We start from the raw sequence: 23456 nt of genomic DNA, 5'->3' as shown, positions 1-23456 counted from the left end.
AATGTGGGTTTTAAATTTCTGGGATGATCCAAATTGAGAAGTAAATAGTTTCCGGGAACGCTTATTGTTTTAAACGTTTTCCATCCAAAGTTCTGATTATAATTTATGTGTGTAACAATTTTTGGCAAGGGTCTAAACCAGAGGTTCTCAAACTATGGTACGTGAAGCTTCTCAGAGTGGTATGCAAGCAGCCATAGATAGAGTTTGCGATGAGGGTTTGAAAGCTGAATTTACTAAACTACAACTATGTGAATTTTGGCTAAAAGTTAAAAATGAATTCCATCGCTGTCCAGAAAAGCATTATTATTTTTGATTCAATTTAGTACCACCTATTTTTGTGAGAGCGCATTTTCTGCTATGTTGGTGTTAAATTAAATTAAGTACAACTCAACCGAACATTTCCGCACTCGTTTCGAGCATGCAGCACCACTGTTCGCATTAACTAACTAACAACTTTCTAATAAACAATATTTTTATAAACAATTCGAATTTTTTATTAGTTTACTTGGTAAAATTTTAAAAGATTTATTAGAATATTTAACAGCTCAGTGGTACGCGGCGGATCTACAATATCATGAGTGGTACGCAAAAAAAAACTTGGAGAACCGCTGGTCTAAACAGCTCTTTAGAGGCAAGGGAAGGTTTTTGGAAGTCTTTATAAAGCTATAGCAAATGCCCGAAATACTCTGCGAGCCTTTGATTGCTGTACAAAGCGTTTCTTATGTTTTCCAGAGCCTTTTAAATGTTTCAAAAAAATCTAACGCACTCCCTAGCACCATACAAGCGTCGAAAACTCTGACGGCACATAAGAAGCTCTCCAAAGAGCACAGAATGTCCTGCAAAGTCTACAAAGTTCGCTGGATCGAGGCTGGAAAGCTCTAGAAAGGATGAAAATGCTCTAAGCAATATAATGTTCTAGCAACGTCCTCTGGAGGTCTGGAATCGTTGGTAAGGTTATGGAAAACCTTTCTTCTTTTCTAAACCCTCCTAAACGTTCAAAACGCATCAACAATGTTTTCCACTGATTTGTTTAGTTTTTTCATTATTATTTTGAGGCCTTTCATCCTCACCTAAATGCCATTTTTAAGCACTCGTATATTAGATAGGTTTGTAGTGTTTCAAGCAAAACCGTAACATTATAAGCAGTGTAATTTTAAGAAATATTACGACTTGTATGGATACTAAAAACGAGTACCTATACTACCAAAATTAACAACACCTATTTGTAATATAATAAATAAAAAATTAAAATTATCAGTCAATTGATTTTAAGTTTCTACCATGGTGTAAAATAAGAAAGGTGTATGAACTACTGGTTAAATTGTGCAAGTTTGGTCTCAGTATATCACACTTCTGCTGTTGTAGTCTTTAGGTGCTTTCTTACAAAAGTAACGATCATGCAATGCTTGCGACCGCGATTTTCGTAACAAAGCATCATAAGAACTAGTAGAAAAGTTATAGACTGAGCCCAACTCCCTTAGATTGCCTTTACTATGCCCTGGATTCATCTTGTGCATACACGAAAGCAAGAGAGTCCATACACCTCTCTTATTTTACACTGGCTTCTACTAAGCACTATATATACCGTCATAAATTAATCATCTACATTTTCTATACACTATCTTGCAGTCGCTTGTTGTAATTTTCCACAGTAGTAGCAATTACATTCTTAGAATACTTGCAACTTGGAACTCCACACTTACATGTAAACGACTTGTATTTGACTATCCAAAATTTTTCTCCATAGTCAAAACTAAACAAAGCAATTGTTGTAGATACGTGGTAATTAGAACAACACTTACCTAAGTTCTTCTTCTGCACTTATATCTCTGATAGCAAAAAATGCAATATGTGGAAATCGTAAATCTTGATGTTCAAAAAATACTCTTAACGGTACCAGATTGGCATCACAGCTGTGATTAATAAATCTGGCAAAATTGCCGTAACGTCCCGCATCTATACAAAATGATTCGGAATCCTGAAGTAAATGATTACTTTACAAGTAACAAATCAGAACAATCATGGTCCTTACTCGACTATCTAAATCAAAAACATAACTATCATCTTCTCTTTGATCGGCTTCTACATCCGTAATAATTTCTCCAATATATTCACAGACAAATGTCCCCTTAGGTATATTGCATATGGTCCGAATACCCCATCCCATACTTTCCGTCTTGTACAGTTGAAACCTTTGAGTAACACCATACTGTACCACACGATTATTGCACGTTAACGCATTGCAACTACATAACTGATTGCATTCGAATATCATTGGTGGATCTACAAAAAATTAAAAGTGGTAGAACAACAATCAGATGATACATACCCAGATAATTAAAATTTGTCACAAGCTTTCCCTCGATATTATACCAGCATTGCAACGAATTGTTGCAACAAACACAATTGAAAGAAGAACATTTGTTAATACAATTACAAAAATGCATTGTGTTAACTTTGCGATCGATCACAATATCATCTGACGTAATACAATTTGAGGAAACGTAGACAAAATCGCTAGGTTTCGGCTCATTATCGACCTTATTAACACACTGTATTGGATTCTTTTCTCGCCCGCGAGTGATATCACTGAAACAATCGCATTATTCTATTAACGTCTCTAAACGGTGTCATTTTTTAAAGTAAAAGAATACAGATTTACGTAATTGCTAAAAAAATTCATTATTGAACAATTATAAAATAGTGAGTAGGATTTTGATCAAGATCAAAAATCAATTCATCGCCTAATGTTATCAGATTTTTTTAAATATATTTGTGCAAGAGAAGTTGTAAGTGTGTTAAGTGAAAATGATGTACCAATCAAAGGGATGACCGTCCGCTGTTAGAAATCAAAGAATCACTAGTAATGTGTTAAAAAATGAGTTAGCGGCGGTTCGTAATGTTATAATATCGTCTGGAACTGTTAGAAGACTTAGGTTTAGCTTAACTTATACATAAAATAAGTGACAGTGTCACATATGGATATGCAATAAAACCACTTTTGGAAGCGTATATTGTCTAAACTTGAATGCCTTACGAAAAAAGAATGTCGTAGAAAGGATTACATTTCGCATCTGGCAAGGATCACCTATTCCGTATCGACCACCGAGAAGGGAAACCTTATCAGTCAAAAGGGGTTCGGACAACTATCGCATCTTCCATAGACCGCCTCTTTGATAGCGACCGCCGATTAACTTCGAACGCCTTTTCTATATCAGCCGGTGACTAGAATCGGCCACCCCACCCCTCAACATCTACATCTTTATGTGCACATGAATTATGCAAAACATGTAGAGAACTACTTACTGTTATTATGGTATAATTAGATTACACGAACATATGTATAGATGTACATCATTTTTTAACGTTTATTAAATCGTGAAAAAATGATAACCTTTTAATAAATTGAAGTTGGAATGTTGCTTACAATCTTACCGACTTAAATTACAACAGGTTTCTTCTAATATCTAAACATGTGTGCTACTATTAAGTTGTTTTTTAGTTGTTTCTTTCCTTTATTTAAACTATGAATTAGTATATTTTCAACGATCACCGAATAAGATAGATTAAGGCAATTTTTCATTAGGATAGGTATTAAATTTATAAGTTTTGTTTGTTCTGTCAAGGTTTAAATGGTAGAACAGGATACGAAGATTTGTCTTTGTATATCTGAACTTCGCCTTGTGATTCTTCTGTCTTTTTTGTTTTCGAATTTGTTTTTTGCATGTCATTACGTTTATAGGAGAAGAATAAAGATTATTATTATTATTATTATTATTAAAAGTAATCATGAAATATAAGTAACCTCACATTTTGACGAAATTATGTAAGATTGTGGAAAATGTAGGCTTCTCCCGCAAATTTCTTGTTGAAAACGCTTAATAAAGGTGTCCTCTATCCATTTTTATCAATTTCATGATCGTACCTGGGGACCATGAACTTATAAATTAAGATGGACTGCTAATGCTGAATTAACAAATGACACCTACATGGGGGCCGCCATGATGTGCACTCACTTGGCGCGAAATTCAAATCAACTAATAAACAAGCATTAACCCAACATTAACCTCACGTTTTCTAAATAAATTACTGTGACACATGTCATTTTCCAAGGCTGCAATAGTCTCAAACCTTCAGTACTAGAAAAATTCCCCTAGAAAATAACTAAAATGTGCACATCATGGCGGTGCCCATGCTAGAGCCATTTCTACCTCTATGCAACTGTTTGATCAGCAGTCCATCTTAATTTATAAGTTCGTGCTGGGGACGTAATCACGTCACATATAAAGAGTCCTTTGATTTCCTAAACTAATGTGAAATAATAGTTGTACTCGAGAGGTTTATAATGTTGGGAATCATGAACTCCATAATGTAAATTCAGCGCTAGAAACTGTTACACACTGTATACAAGATTTCAATTGATCAATATCTGTTATCTAAAGCATGTAACTTGTATGATTCATCTTGGCTCCAGAGACAGAGCTATATGTTAGTGAACAGAAAAATTCAGCAGTGAAAACACTATTTTAATTACAAACAATAAAACATTTGACCATATTAAGTTTATTGCGATTAGAAAACATTTTTAATCCAAATTGTATTTACAGAACTGTCATCTTTCACCTAAAACAATGAACGGCAGTATTTTGTTTGTTTATTGTTTTCCATTGCATGATGTGATCTACTTTTCATAGTGTATTGAATATAATTTTTAATTTCACTTTCATAGTTAATTTTCGAACGTGGCCTTGAAATATGTTAAATGTCTCCCAGTGAAACTATTACCATTGAATATCCAACTCCTTGGATATTCAATGCTATTACCTACTATGCGAGCAAAAATGAGTTCCTGCAAGTCACCTTTGGAATTTTTGTTTACATGGGAAATCGTACTTAACGTGAACTTCCAAAGACGACTCGACTGCCACTTATTTTTGATCGCCCATTATCTCAGTAGATATTGTTTTCCACGGAAAACTCTATTTATTTACCTCTCAATTATACAAAAATTCCTGCAGCGCGTTTATTTATTAAAGTACATTTAGCAAGCCTTATATCGTTATGAAGAGAAAAATTTGTCCTTTTTAAAAATGACAAAGTCAACTACGACTACCATTTAAAAAAAAATGAAAGTTTGTATTATAACTCAAAAACTGTAACATCGAGAAGGAAATTAATATGTTCACCATGTTAAGCATTAAAATGTCTAAAACTTTTATTTGAGTCATTTTGTTGTATTTCTAATAATAACGATTCCACAACATTTAAAAGAAAAAATCTGTTTTCCGCTCATATCTAGTAAACTGTGCATATTTTTCAAAAAACAAAAGCCTATCTTGAATAAGCTCTTAAAACGACCACTCTTTCATCATTTAACCGAATCTCTATGTCTTACGCATCCCAATGCTTAAAATGAAAAAAACTCATCCTGTATAAAGCAGAAAGAAATGAATTTAAAAATTAACGGCAATATGAAATGATAAAAAACCACAAATACACATAGCTGTCATCACATTATTCTCACTTACTGCTAATTTAGCGTGTCCCATACCTGTGTGTGTAAAAAAAAGTTTTTTTTGCAAGACAAAGTTTGAAAATAATGTGCATCTGTCTGCTAACTTCTTAGTTAAAGTAGGTATATAATAGAACAAAGCGTGTCACATGATGGCAATAGTTAAGTTTTTTATTATCAGTTACTACTTCAAAAGCAATGACCGCATTTAACACGGCGCAATCAATGATTAAAAGGGTAATTTGGAAACGTTTAACATGTTTAACGTGTTACTCTCTCTACCAGCCGCTTTTGAAACTAAATCTTATACAATTAATTACTACTAAAACACAACAGCCATATACATAAATCAGTAAACCATCTACTTCAAATGAGTACGTTAACTACATGTTTTAAAAAAAAACAAATATATAAGTATCGTATAACTCACTTGCATAAAATAATTCGAGTAGGTCTATCTTCAGATAACGTGAGAGAATGCAGATGAACATTTAAAGATACTATATTATAACATTCAGTTCCAAGGTGACAACAGTCCAAAGCAGATTCGCCCGCTTTATTTAATAAATGTACACGGCTCCCTCTAGCGAGAAGTATCAGAACACAATCATACCTGTTCTGTCGAGCCCCAATATGCCTGTAATTAATTACTTCCATTACTTTAATTATAAACCTATTTACTTACAAGGGTGTATCGCCATAAGCGTTTACAGCATTTACGTCACTTTTGCAATTTAACAGTAATTCGGCAATATCTGAGCTGCCACTGAACGCGGCCCAGTGTAGGGCTATGTTTTGTTCAACATCACGCAGTAAGGGATCGGCCGAATTGTGGATAAGAAATTTTGCTATTTCAAAGTGGCCATGTTCGCAAGCCCATACCAAGGGCGTCCAGCCTCCATCGTCCGGAATGTTCACAAAATTTAAATTTATAGGTAACGATTCCAATAGTAATTTACAAGCAGGAAGGTTTCCCGCTTTTGCGGCCAAATGCAATGCAGTCATGCCATCCATTCCCTGAAAAATAAAAATGGCGTAGATATTACTGCCGTAAAATTCATAATGACTACTTACTTTTAAATCTAAACTAGCTCCGGCTTTAATTAAGTATTTCACTACGTTATGTTTAAATGCAAGAATTGAACATACAATAGGGGTATGCTGTTCTTTGTTGAATACATCTAAATCGGCACCTGCTAACACAAGCAAATGCACTGCAGTTAAGTTACCAATTTCAGCAGCATAATGTAAAGCAGTTCCATTTTGAAATTCTTCAAATGTAGTGCTTAATTTAAGATTTTGTTGTCCTAGGATTGCACTCAATTTTTCATGGTCACCATTCTTAATATTATCTATTAAGATATTCATATCACAGGGTTCGGAGGTTAAAGAATTTTTGCTTGGAACAACATCAACGAAATCTGACGAATGATTTGGTGATAACTTTACATCACTGGTATCTTCTTTTTTCACGTAATGAAAACTCATTTTGGCGGATGGGCTAAAACAAGAAAATTATGTTGCATACGTTACGATTTGAAATTATTACCTATACAACAACGCTTTTAACAACCTATTAAATATTCCATTAACTGTTCATATTAAAACGTTGAGAATCAGAAAAAATCCATATTAGTACCTACATGAAATTGAATGATTTGAATTGACCAAATATGATTTCTATTTCAAGGATTTGATGAATCGAAAAGTAGTCTGGCTATAAATGATAAACTATCAATTGCAGTATCTAAACTATCATCCAGAAAAAACCCGAAGTTGATAGATGGTGTACCAGACCCGTAACTTTCGCTTGTTTGGCAAGTAGTTTATTTTAGTCGCGACAGTTGGCGGTTCAGTTCCGCGAACAAATTTCTGAACTCTTGAGGGACCATCCGAAACTCTAACCAGAACTTAAAATTATTTAAAAATAGCATCGAAGATTCTGATATACAGTGAGTTTTTCTTGAGTGAAAATACCATGCAATTATCACTATGTTATTTTAGTTATTTTATTTGATGTCAGGCACTTTTTTTATTTCTTTTGTTGTAGATTTTCTTTCACTACTTTGGCAACATGAGGCCGAGCATTGTCATGCATAATGACCCCATGTGAGAGCTTCACTGGAAGTTTTCGTCCTATTGCTTGATGGAGCTTGTTCAAAGTTTCATATCATTGTTAAGATGTTATATTTATTTGATAATAAATACACACGTGTAGCTTACAACCACATTTAAAAACCCAAAGTTCAAAAAGAAACCCCACCGATCGAATCCCATGTTGAAAGGTAAGTAATAAGCAGGTATTATACTGCGCGTTTTGCTTATGGACAAAACGCTCAATGTAATGCAGGCACATTATGCCGTTGGATTTAAAGTTAGCTTCAAAAAGTTTTGTGTAATACTCGCTATACACATTTCGAAGAAACTACATACTATTGGTATAACTTTTTTATTATTAAAGATAGAGAATTGATTAAATGGACAATGTTCTGCAGTTTTTGATAATTATTTAAAATTTGCTTGACCAAAATGTCGAATAAGTTGGACGTAAATTAAAAAAAAAACTAAAATGGTCATTTCTTTAATGTCTTAAGACTTAAATCATCGAAAGTATACAAGATATAAAAAAAAGTTTTATGTAAAAGTTACTGTTTTTGATACGCTCAATTTAGAGTTGATGTCAAAAAAATATTCAAGATGGCTACTTTTGAGTATCATTTACCAACTTTCTAAAGTTATATAGGCGCCATATTGGATTTTTAAATTACTTAATAGAATTTTTAATTGAAAATAAGATACCAGTTAGATCAACGGTTTTTATATTTTAATCAAGTAGTCTGTGATGAATTAAAAAAACAAAACAAAATCTATTCGACGCAACAAAACAATAGAAATAATCACAGCAGACGTTTAAAGTACGAGGTGCGCACTCAAGGGAGGGGGGGGGGGCGTTACAACTCCGTCCAACATTTTACATAAGCACGTCCAGAAAAATTTTGACTTATATGACACCAGTTATCGACTATCCTATTATATGTATTATATGTAAGAACAGTGCTTGATTTCTAGCAATTGAGGTACCGGAACTACAACCTGCCTAGACTCCCCCCCCCCCCAATACATAAAAGAAGCGGACAAGGGTAAGCGTATACGAGGGTTGTCCAAAAAATAACAGACGTTTTGAAATAAAAAAATTGTAAAATTGTAAAGAAAATCTTTTATTATATACGTTTAGGAGCTACACTATTGGACTATTTATCAACTCACGCGCGATTCAAATTGAGGCACTTATCATAGCGTGGCACAAGTGTTTTGATTCCAACTTTCTATAATCCGCCGCCTGAAATTTTAACCTGTATCGAGTAACTCTGACATGAAGTTCGGCGACCCTATTGAACCGCTGCGTTGCGAGCCAGGTCTTCGTCCCTCGGAAGAGGTGGAAGTTTTGTTTTTCGACGACAACGCCCGCCCGTACACAGTCAACCGTACAGCTCGAATCTAGCGCCAAGCGACTTCGACCTCTTCCCAATGATGAAGACCTCGCTAGCGACACAGCACTTGGACAATAATGCCGAACTTCAAGCTGACATTAACCAGTGGTTCAAGTCTCAGGCGGCGGATGTATACAAAGTTGAAATCACTTGTACAACGCTATGATAAGTGCCTCAATATGAATGGGGACTATGTTGAAAAATAGCCTAAGAGTGTAGCTTCCAAATGTATATAATAAAAGTTGTTTCGTAGACTTTCTTTTTATGTCATAACGTCTGTTACTTTCTGGATAGCCCTCGTACATTACAAATTGTCACTGCGGAAAATGTTGATCCGTTTTCCACGGCCGAAGCTTGGTTTCACATTAATTCCAAAATTCCAGACAATGGTCTACAGAGAACCCACACCTCTCAAAGAGCCATTACACAATTTAAAAATTAGTGTTTGGTGAGCTCTTTCTGGCAACAGTATAATCGGTCCAATATTCGTCTACGAAACTGTAAATACCGATGATTTGGCATTGGTCCATATAAATACTGACTTTACAGAAGAAAGGACCATCACCAAGGGTTTGTGACTGTCCTGCTCTCCCGACTTTTGACCATGTGTATGCTTGAGACATCAAGAAACAACATACGTGAAGAGAGTTCTAACATCCCTCAATGTGTATTGACAAATATTTTCCATAGTACGTACGATTCGTCTTGCAAAAATTTGTTTCAATGTTGGAGAAGAATATTTTGTAAACTGATACTGTAAACTAATTAAACTTTTTTGTTGTTTTGAGCCTTTTTGGGTTCTTTATTATTTTTATTTATTGTTCTTCCTACCTTTTCCTCATTTCCCTGAAGAGGCCGGTTTTATGTGCGCCACCCTGTAGGTGTCACCAGAGACATATAATTTTGTAACATATGTTGCCATAACCAATGTAGTTCAATTTTTAATGTTTTTTCAATTCAGTTCATTGCATCTTTGAATGCCACTAATAGCGTTTTGGAATGATAAAACTTGTGCTGCACTTTTATAATTCATTATCTAATCAAATCGATCAATGAAACATAAAAATTGCACTAGTTCAGCACTAATTGAAAACAATGTAACTTTCTGTAGTGTCGAGTCAAGAACATAGGTTGCTGATTGTCTTTTTTTTATTTTTATAATACATTCTCCTATATTATAATTTCTTGAAATAAATAAATATTAGATTAAAAAGGAGCACATAGAAAGACACCAAACAACTGTGTAATCACACTAATGTATTGTTGCAAACAACTTGAACACCCAATTAAGTATACCTACCTATAGTATAAACTAAAAAAAAGTGATAACACCACACTTGTAATACTGTGGTCTAATACCCTGTAGAAAAACCAAACCATACTAGGACAGTCAATTCCCAACAATGTAAACCACACAGTTAGCTCACTAATAAAAAAGTCGGCCCAATATGGACACAGTGTATAATTGGAGTTCTGTTACAATTGAATAATAGTTAGCTCATGTGCAAACTTATATGATAAGAAGTAATGAATGATTTCTTACTAATGAGATTTTTGTAGAGGTAAAAATATTGGTTTTCTGGAAGAATGCATTGTAATAAGTACATCTGCATCTGGAGTGGCAATTCCGCAGTGAGGACAGTAATCGTTCCCTGCCACAGTTAATTGACATTCTCTATGATATTGATGTTTAGCTTCACACTGAGCAAACTGACCCTAAAAATTAAAATTTACTTCACAATTTGCCGGTTTTGGTCCAACTCACCTGAGTGCAAAATAGTCCACACTTTGGACAACAGTTGTGACGAATCATTCTGTTTAAATGTACTTCGCACAAGATGATAAAAGGAACCCTAGGAGATGGCCGCATTAAGCATATTTGTGACCATTAACTATACGACTACACCCAACAAGACGATCTCCAATATTATCTATCGCTGTACAATACACTACATCTGTAAAAAAAAATGTAAAAACTTTCTCTACAGTGAAGAACATTACCATCATCAACAGTGGAGATAAACAGCTGAGTTTTCTGAACACAGAGGCAAAGACGAGACGCAATTAATTCTGCTTCGGTACCTTGACAATCACTATCTTCCAAATAACAGCTATCACCAATTATTTCTAATGATTTTCCTGAATCATCATTTGCATTCAAGTCATCCTTGTTTCTATAAAATGCAAATGAAAATTTTAGTTATTCAAAATCGCCATTAAGTCTCACACCTGGAAGATAATCTATGAGATCTTCTACATGGAGATGAACTATCTTCTGTGGAAGCACGCGTTTTAGAATTTCTATTTTTAATATCACATGTATTACAATTATACTTAATGCCGCTCTCATTCAATTCACTACTGTGATCAGAATCCGAGTCTTTCGATACTTCATTCTTCAGCCGTTTTGCAATATGTTTTGGACTTCTATTATGTTTGTGCTTCACTTTCTTATATATTTTTTCATTCTCTACGTCAGATTCACTTTGTACATTCTCGTCCAAATCTTCACTATCGCTATCGATGATCTTATGCTTTTCGGCAGACTTCGAAACCTTTGGTCTATCACATTTTGTTTTTTCTAATTTTAAAGCTGCGTTAGCTAAATTTTCTAAAATTTTTGGAGTCGGCTTTAATTGACGCGTCAATCTTTGCGGTTTATTCGCTTCGTTATACGATTTTTCCTTCCGCGCTATCGCACTTTGCAAAACCGATTCGTTGCAATCCCTACTTCGTCTCCTGGCCGAACGTTTCAAAATCATTTTATCATCGTCGACCATTTGCAATTTTGCCCTAAGAGTTCTTCGGCCCGTTCCAGCATTACCTGAACAAATTAAAAGTGTTTTATTATTATTACTACAGTAATGCTTCTACTTTATGTATGTGTATGGTTAGAATTTGACACCAAACAAAATAGTGGAATTTAATTCACAGTGATCCAGAGAATAGGTACCTTTACACGAGCGCACTTTCATGCGAGAATGGCGCGTACGCGCCAATCTCGCACGCCAGTGGCGCTCCAAGAGTGTAGCGTTCCAAGAGTTTATAGCTTAAAATTTAAACGTTCCAGTTCGACATGCTTTCCCGCATTCCGGAACGTGAAGGGATAAACCTGTTAGTGTAAATCGAAAAACGTCAACTTTCACGCGGGATTAACATGTCGGGTGGAGTTTCAGAATTTCTAAAATCTTGCTAAACGGTTTTAGTCGTTTTAGTGTTATTTTGATCTACAGAAGATGTATAGACATAACAGAGAACGTAAATTGAAAGTGGCGCTCTGCATGGCAGTGGCGTATTTGTCGCATCCAGGAAATAAAAAAAAAATTTGGGTCAAAAAATGGATGGTAGATCGGAATATACATGGTCATATGCCGCTAATTAAAGAATTGCGCGAAAATTATCCTGACGATTTCAAAAATTACTTGCGTATGGATTCGGCAACCTTTAATGCCTTGTTAGAGTTAGTTTCACCTATAATATCGAAAGAGAACACAATTATGCGCGAAAGTATAAGTGCTGAAGAAAGGCTCACAGCAACTTTGCGCTATTTAGCTACAGGTCGTTCGTTTGAAGACTTAAAATTTACAACTGGAATTTCGCCATCATCATTATGTCAAATCATTCCCGAAACTTGCAAAGCTATATGGCAAGTTCTCAAAAAAACACATCTTAAGGTAAGTATATGAAAGATATAATATTTCTGAACTTAATAAAATGCTTAAATACTCGTACATAGTATCTATGAATTACTTCAAAAAGTTTGCAACGTTCTGATAATAGGTTCTTGTGCATGGGTCCGTCTCTTCGACATTAGATAATGTACAGTGTTGAGCAGAGTTCTCTGATGACACAGTAGTGAAGGATGAAAATTGCGGAAATCGTGTAGATGTAGATTCGATATTCGATACTGTTAACTGTGGAGAGGAGTTGTCTGATGATACAGTGTAAGGTGAAAATTCGGGAAATGGTGTCGATGTAGATGATCTGCTTTCATCGTAAATGTTTGTTGTTTCCGTCAACTTTTTCAACATTCCATCCATTATTATTTTATTTATTAAACTTTCTGCGTAAATTGCTTGTCTTGGATCCATTCTCTTTAATTTCTTTCCCCACGCAATCCCTACTGCATCGTATTCATCTACATCATTACTGGATTCTAACTGTTTCATGCAATAATCCATGAAGTCAGTATGCCTTTTCTTAGCACTTGCCTTCCCGGTTTGCTTGGGTGCGCATGGTTTTGACTGTCTTAAGTTTGCTTGTAATGTTGCATTAGTGGTGGAAGATCGGGCTGATTCCGCTGATTCCTGTAAGGTAAGGTAACCGTATTATTTTTTACAGTTTCCCACAACAAAACAAGAATGGTGTAACATTGCGCAAGGATTTGAAAGTAAATGGCAATTTATAAACTGCGGGGGAGCTTTCGATGGAAAGCATATACGGATTGTACCTCCTCCTCACACAGGGGCCAAATATTATAATTATAAGAATTTTTATAGTATTGTTTTAATGGCTCTAGTAAACTCAGATTACCAATTCATTTACGTAGATGTTGGAAAAAATGGGAGAATTTCAGATGGTGGTGTTCTGGAATATACTGAATTTCATAGGAAACTAATAGAAGGTAAAAAAGATTTGTTATAAAGCAATATTAAAACATTACTTATGTATTACATACATGTTATTTAATGCAGGACAACTAAATTTGCCGGATCAAGATGAAACAAAGGGAAAGCTTAATTTTGTTTTTCTAGGCGATGAACCGTGTTCGTTACATGAAAATTTTTTGAAACCGTTCCCACAAAGAGATCTTTCATATGAAAAGTGAATTTACAATTATAGATTATCCCGGGCGCGAAATGTGTCTGAGAACGCTTTCGGCTTGTTAGCTGCACGTTTCCGCATTTTGCATACGGCTATACATATCACGGATCCACAACGCATAAACTACGTTGTTCTGGCTATTTGTGCCCTACACAATTACTTGAGTAAAAGCGGAACTTCTTATGTAACGCCCACATCATTTGATCAAGAAGATTTGGTAAATCATGAAGTACACATGGGTGACTGGAGGAATGATGGTGAAAAACTTCCCAATTTACAAAGTGCTGGACAAAAAAATTCCACAGTGGCCGCTAAACTAACCGTGACAAGTATACGAAATACTTCAATTCAGAAGGCAAAGTTCATTGGCAAGATGCTATGTTAGCAAAGGGAAAAGCTTAATAAATACTGAAAAATATATGTATATGATTTGCATTATAATTACCTGAGATGGATCGTTTTCTTTATCTGTATCACCCACTGTCATTTCCTCAGTAAGCGCTTCTTCCTCATCAGTATTGCTGATACTCTGGGTTGGCATTTCTTGATCCACAGTGAACAATAATAAATCGTAGTACCACAGCGTGGGTACATAAACATCATCCTCTCCTGCTCCACTCCTTTTAGAATCCAAAACTTTTTTCATTTCCTTTCGAAAAGACCCGCGGAAGCTTTGAATTTTTTAATCACATAATCCCGATTAGCTTGGGGATTCACCCCTTTGCAAAGTTCAAGTAATTGGTTATATCCAGCATTTTTAGCGCATTTTTGCAAAAAATTTTTTTTGTAAAAAGTAGCTTTTAATCTCACTTTGGCTGGCTGGCTGGCTGGTCGGCTGGCTGGCTGGCTGGCAGTAAATGCGCGCCCGTAGAAAAACGCTTGTAAAAAGACAAGGAGTGTACATGTAACTATCGGGGCCGTGTAATTAAGAACGTTAGGGATGGGGCTACAAGATTTGGAGTCGACGACATCTGAACGCCATCCCCGAGCGTATTATACTAACCTGGAGATTTTTCAGTTTTTATCTATCTTCTTCTACAGTTTTTCTCCGATTGTTTTCAAATTGGTGTCGTCGGGAAGATCTTGTCAACGCGCACAACTCCTGCGTGGCGGAATTTTGTTTTTTTTTCCTAGGGGCGAAATAAACCACCTTTTGCGCGGCGCGCTTCGAGGGGTAGTCGACTTTGGGCGCCCAAAAGTTTCTTACAGCGCGAATCGCGGTCTCTCTTTCTCGTGTCACTAATAGAAGGTCGAGCTATGTGAAGTACCCAAAAGTTGAATACGATTTTATGCCGTGATTTTAGCGAAATCTACCAAAATGTGAATTACGAATGAACGGGACGTCGGAACTGTGTATCGACAAAGGGAATGTGGTAACCCCCGACGAGATCTTACTGATGGTGGAGTCGAAACTTCAAATCCGAATTGTTGCGGGTGATCAGAAGTGGGTGTCGACAAAGGGAATATGGTAACCCCCAAAGGATTTTAATGATGGTGGAGTCAAAACTTCAAACGCGAATTGCGAGTGCACGGTAAGTGAGAAAATGGTACCGACAAAGTGAACGTGGTAGCTTTCGGCAAGATCTTATTGATGGTGGAGTCAATATTGGCTAATAAAACACTGATCTGCCACACAAAAATGCGCTGAAGTCCCTTCGATCTCACACGAGGACTTTGATCATTTTTTAGGTTTTTATTGGTGTAATCTTTAGACTTTATTTTCCATAAGCATGGATAAGATTGGTACATCTCAATGAAACTGGTTACCAACTCTTTCGACCAGTATCTTGAGTCTTGCGTCATATTGCACAGTGCACAGTTTGAACAACTCTGAATGAGAATCGTACGCGAGAGAACTTTTAGTGTAAACGAAACTGACACTCTTTTACCGCGCGATAAACCTACAGGAACAAACACGCTCCAAACTTGCGCGCTTACATCGCATCTACACTGACGTTCTTTCCTTTGCGATTGGGACGGCACATGCCAAACTCGCATGAAAGCGGGCTGGTGTAAAGGTACCTAATGACTGTGATTGGATAAATCACTTATAGAAGAACCCGCATGACATTAGCCGCTCAATTTGTGTGTGCGCGTGTGTGTGTAGAAAGGTTTTTTAGTTATTTTTGTCAGTTGCAATTATATTTGTTTCACTTGTGAATTTGATTAGGGTTTATTAGTTAGTATTTTCGTTAGTGTTTTAAACATGTAATTTTTCCTACTGATTTTATACAGTTTTAAACAGAAAAAAAAACATATTTTTTGTTTTTTTAATAAAAAACATGTTTTTTTTCAACCCTGGCTGACAAACGTTAAAAAATAACAAATTGTTTGTCAGCAAAATGTTTACTATGATTTACTATGATTTTGCGAGGCATAAAGGATGTAAAACTTTTTTTTATATCTGAGTTTTTAGCGCCGTGACGTCATACCTAATTTCTGTTTTTTTTTCAAATAGCAACCTACATTTTAAATTAACGAGCGAAGTTTTCGAGTTGTTACAGATTCAAATACGGATATTAACCAAGAGCAACGTTGCTGAACTGTAGACAATAAATGTAATAAACACAAAAGTAAAAAAAAGCAGCGCGTGAAGTCTCAACAACGTGGGTTCCGTCCTGCCCAAGGTATTTACGAGAGAACGTGTCATACAAAAATTATCGAAGATCTGGAACTATTTAGAATTAATAATTTAATAAAGGATAAATTTCCAAGTACAACAAAGACGTAACTTGGAACAGAACGATAATAAATAGCGGGTTATATACGATACTTGTGAAGAAAGCGCATTTTTGCCTAGAATAGATATCAGTTTTAGGGGATAATTTATTGGGGTTTAACTGTACCTGCATAATAATAATAATAATATATATAATAATAAGTATCTTGGTTTTCAGCAAAACACACACATTAAACATACGAGTATAAAACAAACACTTATTACACAATACCTACAAAGAGTACGCAGTATACTTAAAACAAAATTACACGGTAGAAATACAATCAAGGCTATTAACACTTATGCCACACCAGTGCTTACATACTCTTTTGGGATTATACGTTGGACAAATACAGATTTAGAACAAATACAGAGAAACACAAGTACACTATTAACAAAACACCATATACATCACCCTCACTCCTCTACTATACGACTTTACCTTCCTCGTTCGGAAGGAGGTAGAGGACTTACAGATATAAAACTATTGCACCAAACACAAATACACAATTTGCGACAATACTTTTATAACAAAACAGATACTTCAGTCCTACACAAAACAGTAACATATGCAGACAAATCTTACACGCCACTTAACCTACACGAAACTAATATACTCCCACCTCCATCCAAACTTACATACATCACAAATAACATACAGACATGGAACCAAAAGCCGTTGCATGGACGATTTCCACAAGAGGTTAGTCAGGATTGTGTTGATTCTATAGCAACGCACACTTGGTTGTCTGAATGTGATATCTTCCCGGAGACTGAGGGTTTCATGTTAGCAATACAAGACCAGGTCATTAATACACGCAACTATAAAAAACACATACATAAAGACAAAACAGTGACAAACGATTCTTGTCGACTCTGTTCACAAACATCAGAAACAATCCAACATATAATATCGGCATGCACACGACTTGCACAAACTGAATACAAACATCGACACGATCAGGTAGCTAAAATCATACATCAAAAATTAGCACTTAAACACAATCTCATAGCAGATAAGACACCATACTACAAATACACGCCACAGATCATACTTGAAAACAACACACACAAATTATATTGGGACAGGACACTACTCACAGACAAAACTATCCACAATAATAGACCAGATATTACACTTATAGATAAAACGCAAAAATCCATTTGTATTATAGACATTGCCATACCCAACACTAACAACTTAACTAAAACACATGCAGAAAAACACCGCAAATACACCGATATAGCTATCGAGCTTAAGACGCAATGTAGAATGAAATCTACTGTTATAGTTCCCATCATTCTTAGTGCTACCGGAGTTATACCAAAGACAACACACCACAATTTACAACTACTAGGTTTAGACAAAAACACATACAAACATTTACAAAAAGCAGTAATTATCAACACATGCCATATTGTTCGTAAATTTCTAAACATAACACAAGATACTACATACAGAAATGATCCACAACGTATACATGTAAACAACAGTACTCGCTCACAACACGGTACACAACATACTGTAATATCTCCACCTCTAACCCAAACAAACACACAAATACAACTTACCGAACAAACAAGTACAACAAATGATACAACATATACTACAATCAGAGATTCACCTCTGAAGCAAACCACATTATCACAACCCATTAGTATTCAACCCAAACGCAAAAGCCTAAACAGCACTTTAGACTCACAACATGACACACAACATACTGTAATATCTCCACCCTTAACTCAACCAACCACACAAACACAACTTCCTGAACAAACAAACGCAATAATACAAGTAACGCAACATGCACTACAAAGACGCCCTCACCCAATAAAGTTACACGGCCTTGCACAGCTAAAAAACACAAAACTCATTCTTCACAGAAACACACCACATTATCACAACCCACTCGTATTCAACCCAAACGCAAAAACCTAAACAGCACCACTAGCTCACAAAATACTGTAATATCTCCATCAATAACCCAAGCAACAACACAAATACAACCTCTAGAACAAAGAAACACCATAAATACAAGTAACGCAACTTGCACTACAAAGACAGGTCCACCCAATAAAGTTACACGTCCTAGCACAGTTAAAAAACGCAATACTCCTTCTTCACAGAAACACACCACGTTATCACAACCCAAACGCAAAGCCAAAGAAACACTTTCACAATAAACTCTATTTAATAAAAGTACAGGAATTATTATAATGATATTTTTGTTATGTTTTCTTCTTTCCTGATAGCGTTGACTATTGTGGCCATTAATAGCTATGTTGGTAAGTATGAATTACATACTATCCCTAGATTTCCAATGTGAGTGTGTGAATATTTATTTTATTTTTATTTTTATTTTTCTTTAGAACCCTACATAACTTCACCAGACACAGACACTAATCGTTACTTGATTTTAATCCGTGCGATTAGTTAACCAGGCTAGACCTGAGTTCTCACAAGAAACACCGACCATAATAATAAATGACTTTAATAGACAATTTCTATACAGAGCCTGTCTAAATGGCGGTTCAGACAGGGATATCATCCATGTCTGCTCTTCCACTCAACCTTTAATTTATTTTATGTTAGTGTATTTAACTAGACAGGTCATGATACACACAAAAAGTGAAACAAAAAATGGAGCAGTACATTTAAAACTCAAGAAACAAGAATTTGACAATTAAGATGTGGTTTACAAAGTAAGCTGTTAATTGTTTTTAACACGGAAATATTTTACATATTTATTATGTTTTTAGGAGGAGTCGACGAACACTAACTTTGAATTTATCTGGTACATAACATTTTACATCTGCTGGCAAAGTATTATATAGGTACATGAGCAATCGCGTACGAATATGACCTCTGAAATATTCCTTTTTTATGCTGCGGAATGGTTATATAATAAATGCATAAGCAAAACTAATTGGGGTGTAGCGACCATTTCTTTTGTGAGTTGTGGTAAACTTGATGAGTACCAGTTTCGTAATCTTATATTGAATATCAGTTAATTATGGGGGTCCCATACAGTCTATTAAAAACAGAAAAACAATTGACAGTCGCATTATCAAAATGTTGACAAAAACACACTTTCTTCTGATGAAGTACCCCGTATACGATATCCTCCTTAGGAAGAGAATTACATTGTCAACAAAAATTGTAATTGTAATTGCGGTCCAGTAACAATTTTACAGGTATGTGACAAGTAGAACAAACAAGTTGTAAATCAGCATATGCATGATGAAAGTGCATTTTGGTAGGTAATACAGATCAGTATTTCATTAGCAAAGTTTAAAATTATCCATCCCACGAGTAATTTAACTCAAAATAGATTAGTGCCTGCACATCTACATTTTAGTGCAAATTTGAAGTCTCTAGCTATTGTAATTGCTGAGATCTCAGCTGGACAGCCAGCCAGCCAGTCATAACGAATATAATAGCGTATTTTTTGCGCTAGAAACAGTGCAAGACACACAAACATTAAAAAGCAGTAAAAACATCATTAACAGAGATAAAACAGTACTCAATAAGCAGCTTGAGAAGCAGCTTCTTTATCTTTGATTTAAATGTTGGCATTGTCATGCTATCAACTGAATTCCTTCAGTAGGGTGTTATACATCTTTAGGCTTTTATATTTGTAGGTACTTTGAATCTTGGATAATCTGTGACGAGGTAGCCTTGAACTTTCTTTGTGCTTTATGCTATAATAATGCAAACCAGAATTTTGAGTTATAAAACTTTGTTGATATTCTCTCTTGACAAACACTAGGCTTTTGAGGATGTAACATTTGGGAAGGGTCACTATTCTTAATCTTTTAAATAACGACTTACAGCGAGTATGTTGCCCCCACCATCAATAGTGTTTACATTTTTATTTTATTTAACGTAGAAATTTCTGGGAATTTTGTTTGGTCTTGATCTGTTATCAATTGTAAATGCTTAATTTAATTGACAGGCGGATGTGATTTTCGCCTTTTCTGTGTAATTAAAAGAGATGAAATTTTATTTTTTCCTGCAATTTAAGTCTGTTAATGTCTGATAAGAAATTAACGTATAAAAATTAATCTACCTAGGTTTGTAATACAAAAATCCAGCGCTCAACCTGCATAGGTTCTCTTCAAAAGTTTGAGTACGAATGCCGCTTTCCCACCAAATTCAATCTATTCGCCGATTGAAAGTTCTGAAGTGGAAAAACCGCAACCAAAGTCACTCTGTTTTTTATACACGGTAAGGTATAGCGGAGATTATCCCTCTCATGCATAGGAGGAAAATTGTGCACAATTACCATCGTCCAATTAAGTATGTACAGCCTCGTGTACCGCATATCCTATTTAGATTGGGACTGCAGTGTATCTCAGCTGTCTTCGCGGCCCTGTGGCACTTTTTTGTGACAGAAGACGTTTGCTTCTAAGATACAGGGTGAAAACGCAAACTTTGGCTTGTTGGGATGTTATCATATCTTACTACACGTCATGTAAGATGGAAACAAGGTAAAAACTGTCTACTTTACATTTTTTACGTAGAATCCAGTGGCGTAGTAAAAAAAATGTTTGGACCACATTTTCTGAGATTTGACCCGAAGTTGGTATTTTTTAAATGCAACACCCTGTACCTATCATCGCCAGACACAGGTTCCTGGAGAGAAGGAAGGTGCACCCAGGAATGTTCAAACACCTTAAAGGAGTGAGGACAAAGCTTGAGAATACAATAGGCGTTAAGACCGAGGCACAGGAACTAAATTACGATTCTAAGTTGCACATGAAAATAGTTTTTATAATAAATCAAGTTAGCATCCCATTAGCCCAGAGAGGGATGGATGAAACTTATTATTAATGATAATGACGAACAAAATTCTTTGAATTAAATGAATTGCAAGGGCAAATCTCTTGGTACCTAAGTACACAATTGTTTTAACTTGCAGAATTACATTTGTTGATATTTAGTCAAGTGAGCTCAGATCGTAATAGTACATACCTTCAACATTTTTTGGTTTTGGTTTAAGATTATCTTCCACGGCTGGTTTACGAAATGTTAATACTATACGAGGCTTTTCGCTATCATTATCTTCCTGTTCATCTTTATCGCCTTTGGTGGATTCAGTTTCGTCTTCGTTGTTGGGTTCAATTTGTTTGTCGTTCTCCTCCAGCTCATCTTTGGAAGGCGATAATACCTGTTCCGAGATTATTTCGAATGGCTCTCCTTCGGGAGTTAGATCCGTAGAAATTATAATACAGCGAGAGTTAACTGCAGAAAATAAGTATAAAAGTAGGCCAAAAAAATGTGCGTTAATTACCATCTCCATTGGTAAATACTTCATTATTTCCAGGTAGGTTCATTAGTTCAGGTGCAGCCTTCTTTTCTGTTTTATTAAATTGATTTTTCATTTCACCCAGAATTCGGTCTATAAATGTCTTCTCTTTATTGCTTGAGTCTATTTCTGCCTCATCTAATTCCATATTGTATGGTATTTACTTTGATAATTATTATTTACATTCTTTTATAATATATGCTTAATTGTCGCTCATATTTGAATATAGTAAACATTAAATTGAATGGGTGTCTATCAAAGAACTGCAAATCGAATACATAATTAATGCGATAAACCCCAACAACTAGGAAACAAAATTTGTATCAGCTAAATAATCAATTTACATTACTTTTATTCGCGAAAAGTTAACATTTCTACAGTTATCTAATTTCACAACCTTCACAAACCCACCACCACCTTCGGAAGAAACAATTATCCGGTGGACAAACCTGACGAAGCATTCCGTTTAATCTACGAGGGGTAAAGCAAAAGTTTTCGGTAGAATAAATTGAACAGCACATCTATACTTACTTTCATCATAGTTTCATAGTGTACCTAAATTTATTAACAGCATTAAAGTAAGTAGATAAAATAAATCCAAATTTACCTCTAGGAACTTATATTATGCAGTGCAACTTTTCTAGTATTTTAGAAGGTATCAGGGGCGGCTCCTCTAGTATAGTGCTGCAGAACTGCAAACGCACCAGAATAAATTCTCAATTTATGCCTCGATTTATGCATTAAGTGTTAAAAAATATTGTATTAATTACTAAAGGGAAAAAAAAGTATTAAATGTCCGTAATTACTTCGTGGGCATATGACAATCCAATCCTAGCTATAGATAGTCGTGTTCGGGTGTTCCAACTGCAGCTCTTTTGTATACTATATATGAATTCGGTCAGACGGACTCAAATAAACCGATACAACGAAATATCGAAGAATCCTTAGTATTACAATCACTTTTAATGACAATTTATTTTAATATTACAAAATACATTTTATATAGTTAACAAAAATGCATCAAATTCATGTCTTGTGCATTAAAATAATGCTATTAATTTTGTTCCCAGCGATCTCAGTGCAAGAATAACGATAATAATAATGTTTATTCAACAACAAAATAAAATAAAATGTAACAATAAAATTAAATATATCGAATGTATAATAAACCATATTAAAAAAAAAAAACTGTATGAATAAACATTTAAATAATCACAGAAGTAGTTTATCTACTTGTATGTGATATAATGACTCCGGTCGGTGGTAAGTATAAGCAGGGTAAATGATGTAATTTAAGGTAATTGGACGTAATCGGGTAATCGGACTTAAGTAATCATGACACTTTACTTTTATTTATTATTATTAGTTAGTATATTTTGTATGCCGGTGCAATCCTTAATCGTTGTTTACTATTGAAGAGAAGAGTTTTCTATTTTTGGTATGTAGCCATGTTTTAACCATCTTATTGAATATGTGGTAAGACTGTAGGTTTTTTAATTCCAAAGGTAACGTGGCGAATATCCTCGGGGCCAAATACTTCGCACTGCGTTGACCAATCGTTTTGTGGGCTCTAGGGTACAAGATGTAATCTTCTCGCCTGG

General features: G+C 35.2%; 3 protein-coding genes across 3 annotated transcripts; 1 reads left to right on the top strand and 2 right to left on the bottom strand.

The window, feature by feature from the left end:
* Positions 1-1122: 1122 nt before the first annotated feature.
* Positions 1123-22279, bottom strand: LOC116182989 (histone-lysine N-methyltransferase EHMT1-like). Its single transcript, XM_031503579.1, is given in 15 exon segments — positions 1123-1753; positions 1803-1978; positions 2033-2283; positions 2330-2589; positions 5943-6149; positions 6198-6529; positions 6587-7013; positions 10547-10719; positions 10769-10893; positions 10896-10958; positions 11005-11177; positions 11233-11827; positions 21522-21791; positions 21841-22118; positions 22205-22279. Coding segments are annotated over 14 exon segments (3357 nt in total). The 5' UTR covers positions 22004-22118; positions 22205-22279; the 3' UTR covers positions 1123-1611.
* LOC116182992 lies at positions 12372-14273 on the top strand. Its single transcript, XM_031503581.1, has 2 exons — positions 12372-12677; positions 13345-14273. Exons 1-2 carry the CDS (start codon positions 12372-12374, stop codon positions 13645-13647), a joined length of 609 nt encoding a protein of 202 aa, XP_031359441.1. The 3' UTR covers positions 13648-14273.
* On the bottom strand, positions 12671-14488 carry LOC116182990. The gene is made up of 2 exons (XM_031503580.1): positions 14273-14488; positions 12671-13310 (listed from the first exon to the last, which is right to left on the bottom strand). The coding sequence occupies exons 1-2, from the start codon at positions 14471-14473 to the stop codon at positions 12750-12752; spliced, it is 762 nt and encodes a 253-aa protein (XP_031359440.1). The 5' UTR covers positions 14474-14488; the 3' UTR covers positions 12671-12749.
* Positions 22280-23456: the final 1177 nt, after the last annotated feature.

The sequence above is a fragment of the Photinus pyralis genome, unplaced genomic scaffold, assembly GCF_008802855.1.
Source record: "Photinus pyralis isolate 1611_PpyrPB1 unplaced genomic scaffold, Ppyr1.3 Ppyr1.4_unclustered_Scaffold8300, whole genome shotgun sequence".
In the NCBI taxonomy this organism is placed as follows: Eukaryota; Metazoa; Arthropoda; class Insecta; order Coleoptera; family Lampyridae; genus Photinus; species Photinus pyralis.
This window is presented reverse-complemented; position numbering and strand designations above follow the sequence as displayed.

Bases quoted from the DNA above. Each gene is read 5' to 3' on its own strand.
- LOC116182990 (XM_031503580.1), bottom strand. From the start codon at position 14,473: ATGAAAAAAGTTTTGGATTCTAAAAGGAGTGGAGCAGGAGAGGATGAT. The intron at 13,311-14,272 runs GTAATTATAATG...CTTACCTTACAG, and splicing joins AAGAAAACGATCCATCTCAG to GAATCAGCGGAATCAGCCCG.
- LOC116182992 (XM_031503581.1), top strand. From the start codon at position 12,372: ATGCCGCTAATTAAAGAATTGCGCGAAAATTATCCTGACGATTTCAAA. The intron at 12,678-13,344 runs GTAAGTATATGA...TATTTTTTACAG, and splicing joins TCAAAAAAACACATCTTAAG to TTTCCCACAACAAAACAAGA.